Consider the following 9,430-nt stretch of genomic DNA (forward strand, 5'->3'; position numbering starts at 1 on the left):
CGTACCGATCGCTCACCCAACATGGGAATGCTGTGTAGCGCATTTATTTGTCTATTATTTATGTTTTTGGTTTCAGACGCACGTGTGGCGTTGCTTACTCACAGCGCTTTATTTTTCAAGATTTCCAAGCCATATCGCACCTTTCTAAACACGGAAAGACAGTAAGTATCTGTGCACATGCGTAATCGTTGCGAACCGTTGCATTTATAACGCAATGTCTTGTTCACACTGAACAATTTGCAAAGTTTGAACAAAGCCGCGTCAAGCCAAAAGAACGAAGCTTAGGTAAACGCATGTATACTACGTCCATCATTCCCACGCTCGCTGAACGGCCACGCTCGATGCAGCTCCAATATGGTAAGTAGGTCGTCTCCAAATAGATTGCGCTCACGACGTGTTTTCCGGCTCCTGCAATCGTTGCGGCGCTTTCAATACCGAAAATCATGTCCTTCGAGATTGGCTTCCGTTAATCCTAGGGAGCCACTCTCTAGGAGCTGGGATATGTAAACCCCACATCTTTGGGCGAAACGCTACGATCGAAGTCCGGTGCTCGCACCCGTTTCGACTCGTAGATCACCGGGATGGTTGACCATACGGCCAGATGCGTCGGCTACAACTCACTACGGCGATGCAGCAAATACAATGCATGGACGGCACATTTCCAAAGGGGGGGGGCAAACGCCGTTTCTTAATCGCGGTCCAGGCCACTCCGTGGTCCAGGCTGGGTTGTCGGCGCAGTCGTCGCGCGTTTCTGTTCCGACGATAACGCGCAATTCGTTCGTTTTTTTTTACTGTTCTTTTTTTCTCTTCTCGAAATTCCCTCGCAATTGTTCACCGTCCGATTGCTAAATAAGCGCGCTAGTGCCAACGGTATATCGATCGGGCTCCATCGCCAGATTTATCAAACTATTTTATTTTCATTCTTTTTTGCCCTTCATTCGCTCGCACTAAGGCATCTCCCCGTTCGGCAGCTCAGAGGGGCAAAGGCTGTGAACACAATCGAAACGAAAGATCTTTACAAACTATATGAACTCTGTGAATTCGCCAAATTTTCGATCACGATTGACGACGACGAGTGGCTGGGCGACAATGCTATATTTCCGCACGCACTAAACGAACTTGAGCCAAACGGCAGAGCGGTTGAGCGTGCTTGAAATCGTCTGCGCTGACACACTCCCATATCACGGAGCGACTTCAATCTTCGTCTACTCGTGCGTGATCGAAGGGGACATGCGCTATAATTAAGCTTGTTGCAGTTAACGCGCAGATTACACGTTTCCTCCCACCCACGAAAAAAAATCAAGAGACACACTAGGCAGGTAGGAGCTTCAAGTCGAGTTTCGCAAACAGCTTTTATATTGTCCTAAGAATTGAACAGTTTCCTCGCGCAGAAATAATAGGAGCCAGCAACACGTTAACGGTATTTCAAAGAGGCGTGGCGGATGCCGACCGTCATGCCGTGGACCATCCCACGTGATCGGTGGACAGCTGTCCTCCCATGATAACGATGATGATGGTGGTGGTGTAATGTTTCGCTTCTACATGGCGGTTATAAAGATTAGGTCTTAACGATGATTAAATGGAGCACAAAAACTATAAATCAGCGGGTAAAAAACATACAAATTCCGCGGGAGAATAACCGACTAGGAAGGGAAGTCCTGCCGGTAGGGTCCAGTTCCAAACAAGACAAAGGAGCCGCAGCAACATGGGAACTAGAATAGAAGTGATCGAGCCTAGAGCGACCGCTAGCTCCAAAGTGAGTTTATTCAGTTCTACATAGCATACAGCAGCGGTTTCATAAAGACCAACGCGTACAACACGGCGACTACGACATTTTTGCGGCTTCGTAATAACTTCCGGCACATGCAGATCGCAGAAGGCATACATCCGCCGAAATCACTTTTTGTAACTCTAGCAACACCGGTCGCTGGGGGCGTGGACTCGGACACTTGTCGCCTGTGCCAGTCGAGCAGCTGGTGGACTTCTGCCGCCTCGTCGCAGCCGTTTCCCGGCACTCGAGAAGTCGTTCCGTCATAGACGGCGTCGACTTCGAATCCCAAGTGCCGCGCGAAGCGAAGTTTTAGGACAGTTACCAGCAGACTTGTTCCCCACGTTCGCCTATATCGGGACTTCCTGCATCGCGGTGGCTCAACAATCGAAGAACGACGAGGAGGCTGCAGTTTTGGGCGGTCGATCCTCGGTACTGAAGCGTATCAATTGTAAAGGTGCCCCGGGGCGGGGAATAAGAGGCCCGACGAAATTAATTGCGTGCACCCGCGTGGAAAAGCAAGAAAACGAGGACACTCGGCTTGACAGCGTCGAGTGCGCGTAAGAAAGACGGGAGGAGGAGGAAGGACTTCGTAACCTTCGAGAAAGATCGATAGAAGAACGGCAAAAGGACCGCGCGAAAGAGCACCTGAAACGGGGAGCAGCCGGGTAATAGATGGCCAGGAGGGACGAATTACTGGTCGATTTACTGCCAATAGCGGTTTGCTTCTGCTAGTTGCTCGTATGATGGTTCTTGCTTCGATTAGGGCGACAGCCCAGTTGATTCACGAGTTCCAGTCGAGCAATTTCAGGCGGGACGTCGCGCTTGCGACGGAGGAAGGGATACCGGGACGATCATCCGCACAAGCACGTGTACAAGGCGTTTCAGGAAAAGCGTTCGAAATTCCATAAGGATAGGAAAGATGCGACAATTCAGCAAGTGTCCCTCGATCGCGTTTGCCACATTTTAAAATGGTTCGAGGTAGTATAGTTCGACATGTACACAAGTCAACTTCTATGCCGAACGAGTCAGATGGTTGATCCTCCCATAATGCAAAACTTCCAAGCCGCGATCTCACCCGCTTTATGCTCGCTCGATGACGAGGCGTAAGCAGTGACGTCACCCGCTAAGGGCGTGATGGTCGCGCTATTCTGGAACACGGTTCTTCTTTTTCTTTTTTTTTTTTTTCGCAAAAGCGGCGGTGCTGCCTGGATGGAGGGGCTTGAGCTGGGCACTTCGGCTTCTGTGTACACGGGAGAAGTTCAGTCTCGGCATTCTGGATGAGACCGAGCTGAACTCATCACGACGCAGAAACTAGCAGAGCCAGCTCCTTGCCTGTCTGGAACAGGTTATGAGCTGCTGGGATGGGGGGCTTTCAGTCCTTGCTTCAAGGTGGGTCGCTAACTTCTTCCGGCAAGTACAGATTATATATTTTTTTTTTGGGGGGGGGAGGGGGGGCTAGTATGGTTCGTTGCAGTAATTGTAGTCGAAGCGCTGGATTGACAGGGACAAGAAAGACGATAAGACGTGCGCTACATGTCCCGCGATAGGTCGCGACGTAGCGCACGACCTGTCGCCTTTCTTGTCCGTGTCAACCCAAGCGCTATACGTGACCTCATTTTTCCAGCTAAATTCAATTTTCATAATTACTAGTCCAATAAGTACATCTAGTCCTTTTAAAGCGTATACATCTCCGTGGTGACACCCATCATGAAGAAATCGCTTAGTTGTGGCATCTTACTTACCTTTTCTATGATATTTTCTTTTTTTAATTTCGAGCGCATTTTCTGAAAGAACGTGTATACCATGGAGTGCGTTTAAGTCACCAACGACACCGCAGTGGCATACTAATTCCTACGGCGTTTCGGTATTCTCGTCGTGCACCGAAAAAGGCCATGTCCGCACAGCGCACGCCCTTTGGGAGGATACTCGAGCGGTCCGCAACTCCACAACATCGCGTCTCCACACGCCGGCGCGGGTTGCCCTGGGGAGAGGCAGGCGCATAGCGGTCTGCGAGGCCAGCACGGACTTCTAGCTTGCGCAAATATTTGTTCGCCTGGGACAGCAGAGTGGGGAATTGAGATCCGGCAGGAGGTGGAGAAAATATAGTCCAGGAAACATTTAGCGGAACAAACTAAAGACAAAGCACATGTCAGTTTAGACTGACAAGTCGCTCCTTCGGAACTATTGTCGCCAATATCTGGCTAACATGTTTGCGAAGTTGTGCTAGTTGGTTCTCTTAAAAGATGTCACGTGGCTAACCAACGCGTTCTTACGGAACTTACTTCGCGCCGCAGTAAGCAGTTGGCCGGCACCCACGCGGTGCCGTTCTAGTCTCCGTCTTCGATTATTGCGCCGTTCCCGCGCCTTCTAATTAGGTTGATTGTCAGAAGAGAAAATGAAGGTCAAAGTTCTATTTCTCAAATTTCGCACCCAATGCAAAGTTTGTTTTTCCTGGCTTACCAAGCTTTCCTCGGAGTTCTTTAACAGAGGGGCTTTACTTTGTATTCTATAAAAGTCATTTGCCAGTAGGGCCCAGCATTTTTGTCTTTAGTGTCCCTTATCCCCGCCCCTACCACCACCACACACACACACAAAAGAAATAGCTAGACTAAATTAGAATTTGTCTTCACAATTGAATTTCTATTCTTGCGAAACATAACTGCATCTCAACAAATTACAGAACAGCCCAAGTGGGTGACTTGGACGCAAGCAGGCACAAATATGGAGAGAGAGTGAAAGTTACGAAAGCAAAAAAATAAATAAAAAAATTAATCGAGAGACAGCAATGAATGTGACTGCAAGCGCAGTTGTCAAAACAGAGGCTCCACCTTCTACAAAGCTGCAACTGTAAGACATTAGGAAGAAAAAGTAGGATCCTGGTCGAAATTACCGATACCAGAAAACCAAATGACTTGCTTTATCTCAATTAAGCTGTGTTCTTTTCAGGTCGTTCACTAAATTCCCCAGTGATATGGCTACCAGTGGTGTCTCCTTTTTAATTAATTAATTTATTTATGTTTTCCAGAAGTAGTTATTATACATACACATTCACCCTCACAACCATTATCACACCAACTTTCAGGCAGCCTGAACTGGTAAACTCGTCAACGGCTAAACAAAAAAAATTGCCAATCTTGTTTTCAGCCAACCACTCATGCCGTGCCTAATGACGTTATCGGAAGAGGGCACGGCAACATGTACCAAATGGCTTTGTTTATCTGTTCCACTGTCGCTCCTATAAACTCTTGGAAGCAAATTAGGGTGATCCCTGTTATATTCAACTTGACAGAATGAGGACAGCCACCTAGAGTCTGACATCATCATTGTTTAGCTTGAGGTAGTACTGTTATCAGCAACGACGCCTGCTCTTTGTTCGTTAAAGTGCCGCTTCAGTATCCGACCACTTCCCATGGTGCGTGTAGCTCAAACAACCCTGGGACTTTTTTAACACATTCTGTGGATCAAATGTCAAAGCTTACTTCGAGCTCTTTTTAAACGAGTCACCCCGCTCATTCGGTCCTGACTCAACAGTGCTACTGGCTTCCTGGTGTGCGCTCATCTGGTAGGATAGAAGCTGGCACGACGGAAACTACAGCAGCTTGAGATGGCCACTTAAGGGCACTTGGTCATAAGAGATTCCCCGAAAAATTACTTGAGCGAAGTCTGGCGCTAGCGCCTACGAAAACTGCAATCATGGCACTTAAATCAGGGGTGCTATTGCAGACGTTGTGAAATTCAGTAATGGCGGCATTTTGGGCCAGTCAGAAAGGTTGTAGCAGCCTCCTAGGCCAGTCAGAGCCGACAAGATTACACATTCTACAATATGGAGGAATTTGGCACTGCCTAAAAGATCACCCCAGCTAGTAGGGTACGTGGTACTTTGACTTGCCTAAACTTTATCCTTTGGCTTAAAATGGCTATGCAACTATACAAATTGATCACTTTCAACAGACTATTTTATTATAAACATAGAAATTCACAATGATTATGCATGTGTGCAGAAACTTACTGCTTTGCCACATTTACAAAACTATATGTGCTTGGAAATGTTGGAAGATAAATGCACGATAAATAATGTCACAATGACATTTGACGCTCCAAAGCACACATATTAAACAAATGTGTGTACCAAACATCACTCCAGCAGTAGTGGAATGCTTGGCAGCATCAGAGTTGCCTCTTAGCAATTTTCGTAGGAAACTATACCTATGCTCTTCATGACTCTGTAGCCCAGGTTTCAGGACTGCAGCCTGTTAAAGCCTGTCACGAAATATGTTGACTACGTGGGGCCATTTCAGCATTAATTCGAGTGTGACAATGTATCAGCACATTATTTTCTTCCTCTCTAGAGTAGCAAGCGATGTGTTGTGCAATACTTTCATGATTGTGGTCGCCTTCATCAAGAGAGAAAAACATTTATCAATAAAAATATACATGTGTATCTATATAAAAGGGTACCTCTGTTGTGTTTCCAGTTGGGCGCCTAGGATAGGTGAGCTGTTATGCTCTTCTAAAGGTAAAGCGGCAAGCTGCCATATATCCCTTTCCAGTGGACAGGAGTCCCTCTTGGAAGGACCCAGTTGTTTACCTTAACGACTTAGCTCTGTACTGCAGCCCAGCAAAAATTCTCAACAGTAAGGATAGGTGAGGACATGTCTATAGCAGATGGTCTGCTGTGGCTGGCTCATCTGTGTAGCAAGTTCAACAGGTTGGGTCCAGCGACTTGTTAAGGCATCGGACTCAGAACGCAGGCGTGACTACCGTGCCAGCGCATAGACCTTTATTATAGTCTCTAACCTCATTTTATTTGAACAAAAAAGTGTGGATGAGTAGTAGCAGACGTGGTATTCTTGTCGTGGGACCTTAATTACCCCGATTCCAAGAGACTGACTTTATAACAAACGAATGCTAATCACAATGTTCGGATGCCTCATTCACACTGACCCCGCCAAATGTGGAACCAAGTGAGAGGCGACTGTAGCCAGAACCTGCAGGAACACTTTTTATGAAATGTGCCATGTGACATGGACACAAGACAACACACAGCGAAAGCATTGTCCCCGAAGGAACTAGATTGCCTGCATCAGGGGTGACAAATTGTTCTGGTAGGTTATCATCGGTCATAAATATTGGTCGACAGTGTGACTTTCATCGTGCATGTTTCTTAGTGCTTCCACGTGATCTGTGTCTGCTATGGCGTACGTGGCATATAAGCGGTCCGGTTTTGAGAATAAACGTTGTTGCTACTAGTGCTGTGTGTTGTCTTCTTATATGTGCCTTCTTATGCCCATGTCACGTTTCGCGCTGCGTCAAAAGTGTTCCTGATGATTCACCAACAGGCCACCATCGGTAGCCTTGCAGGATCTGCAGTTCAGACAAATTCGACGTTATCTGAATAGCACGAGCCACCGCCAACTGGCAGACTGGTAAGGTCACGCTATGAACACCTTCGACAGATATGAAAAGCACTTTCATTATATTGTGCACGGTTACCTAGATTAGGAACACTTATCAAACAATGCCGCTCCACTCGTACGACTTAATTCTCCTATCACCGGATCGACGATCCTTATAATTACGCGCTAATGGCCAACAGTTATAATGATGCAATCTTGCATTTCACCTCTTCTACATTCAACCTGTGCAGCGAATCGCAAAGCACTTAATTTGTTCTATGTTCCTTTCGAACGCAAAACAATCAAATTATCATTTGGCGCTATGCGCCCTCCAATTATCGTCTTTTTTGAACCACTTACGTGTTTGTTATTAATAATGGAGTATGAGCCACGAGCATTTGTACCTGGACACGTCTAGCAGCTTCAGGGTGCCTCTCTTGAACGAACTGGCCGAAAAAATACAAGAAAATGAACCCTCATCGCAACAGCCGGCGCGACCTCTTCAGAATCTTATCTGGCGCAGGGTAGGTTACGCCACGGTCAACTGAGCGTAATACTAATCATTTAACGATCATATCGCTCCAAGCTGCCACTATCGAGTCATTTCCCGAACGGAGCAAAGATAAAACAAACCAATATCCCCTGCTCTTCCTGCCCGCAACGATTGGACACCGCCCCATTTTACAGAGTAATAACGATACAAGATCATTTCTGTAAATACCATTTTATTCATTGTTTTCGCACATGAGAGGTCGTACAAGTTGTTGAGAGCAATACTCGAAGGAAACTTTTTTTTTCCCGGTCGCAAGGACCAGTCTGTCTTGACTCGGACGTCAACAAGGATCGCAGTTCGTAGCCAAAACTTTTCTCGACTGAGGACAAACGGAAGCGGTTCCAGGGACTCGACACCGTCCAAGCCTCTTGAATAAACACTAGGAATGGATGCTGTCCGAGAACGGAATGTTTCAATAAAAACGTTTACGCGCGCAGAAATGTTGTAGGCTTAGCAGGCCTGCAAAGCGACTTTCCAAGGAGCCAGTGATAGAGACGTCTGCGCTCTCGCTTGCTCGCCGAGCCAAAGAAAGAAACACAAAAGTAGCACAATCGCTGCTGAATGATTAGTTACTTGGGGCCGTCCTGTCCTGTCTTACCGACGGCCGCAACGACAGTCGCCAGAAGCGTGCAATTATTCGCCAGAGTTGAGCCAAGCCGGGCTCATTACGAAATCGCGTCGAGGAAACAAAATTCAAAAAGACAGATCGCCGCGCTGTATTTAGGTGACTAGGTGAGGAGTCGATCGAGCTCGGCGAGGCAGCCGAAGGCTGCCCTGAGATTCTCGGGTTTGGTTCGCCATCGAGGCATTCGAAGCGGGGATAACTACGCAGCGACGCACCTAGCTCGGCCCGACGATAAACACGTCGCGAACCGAAAACGCGAGCCAGATCGGGTCGGCGCACCCGGGGCCACATTACGTACCTTGTAGACATCGCCGTAAGTCCCGCTGCCGACCCGCTGCACCAGTTCGTATTCATCCTGGGGGTTTCGCCGCGAGATATCCGTAGGCGACAGGGATGCCATCATAGGCCGGCCAGCTTCAGCATGGTGCGCTCTCACGAATCCATATTATTCCTCCGAGAAGATCTGGCGAGACGAGGCAGACCCTTGGGACGGCGCACGAATAGGAAGAACACGATCACTTCGCACTCACGCGAAAACACAAAAAACAGCACGGGGTCACTCAAAGGCCACTCATCGCACCGCGTTTCATTTTTCACCGAGCACAAGCTCCCAGCACATAAACGCGCACTGATATCCTCCGTCGTCGTGCACCTCCTGATGCTGCTGACCACTGGATCGACTGACTAAACGGATCGCCTTCTCTTCCTTTCAGGCTTGGCTCTGAACTTGGCTGGGCTTCTGGTCATGCAGTAGCGGCGGTAACCGCCGTTGTAGCGCGGGCAGCGGCTGGCACTCCACCCGGCGCTGTGGAATGAAAATTGTTCCCTTCCCGTAGCGCGGCAGGGATAGGAATTTTCTTTTGGAGTACCGGTAAGGCCAGATCCTGCTCTCTGCACTCTACGGTGCGCGTTGCGGAGTCAGCGACCAACCGAACGTGCTCTGCTAGTCTCGTTTTTCTGGTAGCAGCCGCCTCCCCTTTCGAAACAAAAACAAAACTCATTTTTCGCCCACTGACTGCGACTGTGCCGCCCTCTCGCGTCTAAAACGGAAATTGTTCTCCACTGTTTTTTTTACTAATGCGACA

At 48.0% G+C, this 9,430-nt stretch overlaps 1 protein-coding gene across 13 annotated transcripts in view; it reads right to left on the bottom strand.

The window, feature by feature from the left end:
- Positions 1-9,249, bottom strand: part of hppy (MAP4K3-like protein hppy) — a 210,819-nt gene extending 201,570 nt beyond the window's left edge. For 7 of the 13 annotated variants that reach the window (XM_055072865.2, XM_055072863.2, XM_055072862.2 and 4 more), the window contains exon 1: positions 8,644-9,248. In XM_055072865.2, coding sequence (XP_054928840.2) covers positions 8,644-8,748 — 105 coding nt within the window. In that variant the 5' untranslated portion in view covers positions 8,749-9,248. Of the gene's footprint in view, positions 1-8,643 lie in introns of all 13 variants that reach the window. The other 6 variants (XM_055072867.2, XM_055072866.2, XM_055072864.2 and 3 more) reach the window with 3 other exon arrangements.
- Positions 9,250-9,430: the final 181 nt, after the last annotated feature.

The sequence above is a fragment of the Dermacentor andersoni genome, chromosome 7, assembly GCF_023375885.2.
Source record: "Dermacentor andersoni chromosome 7, qqDerAnde1_hic_scaffold, whole genome shotgun sequence".
In the NCBI taxonomy this organism is placed as follows: domain Eukaryota; kingdom Metazoa; phylum Arthropoda; class Arachnida; order Ixodida; family Ixodidae; genus Dermacentor; species Dermacentor andersoni.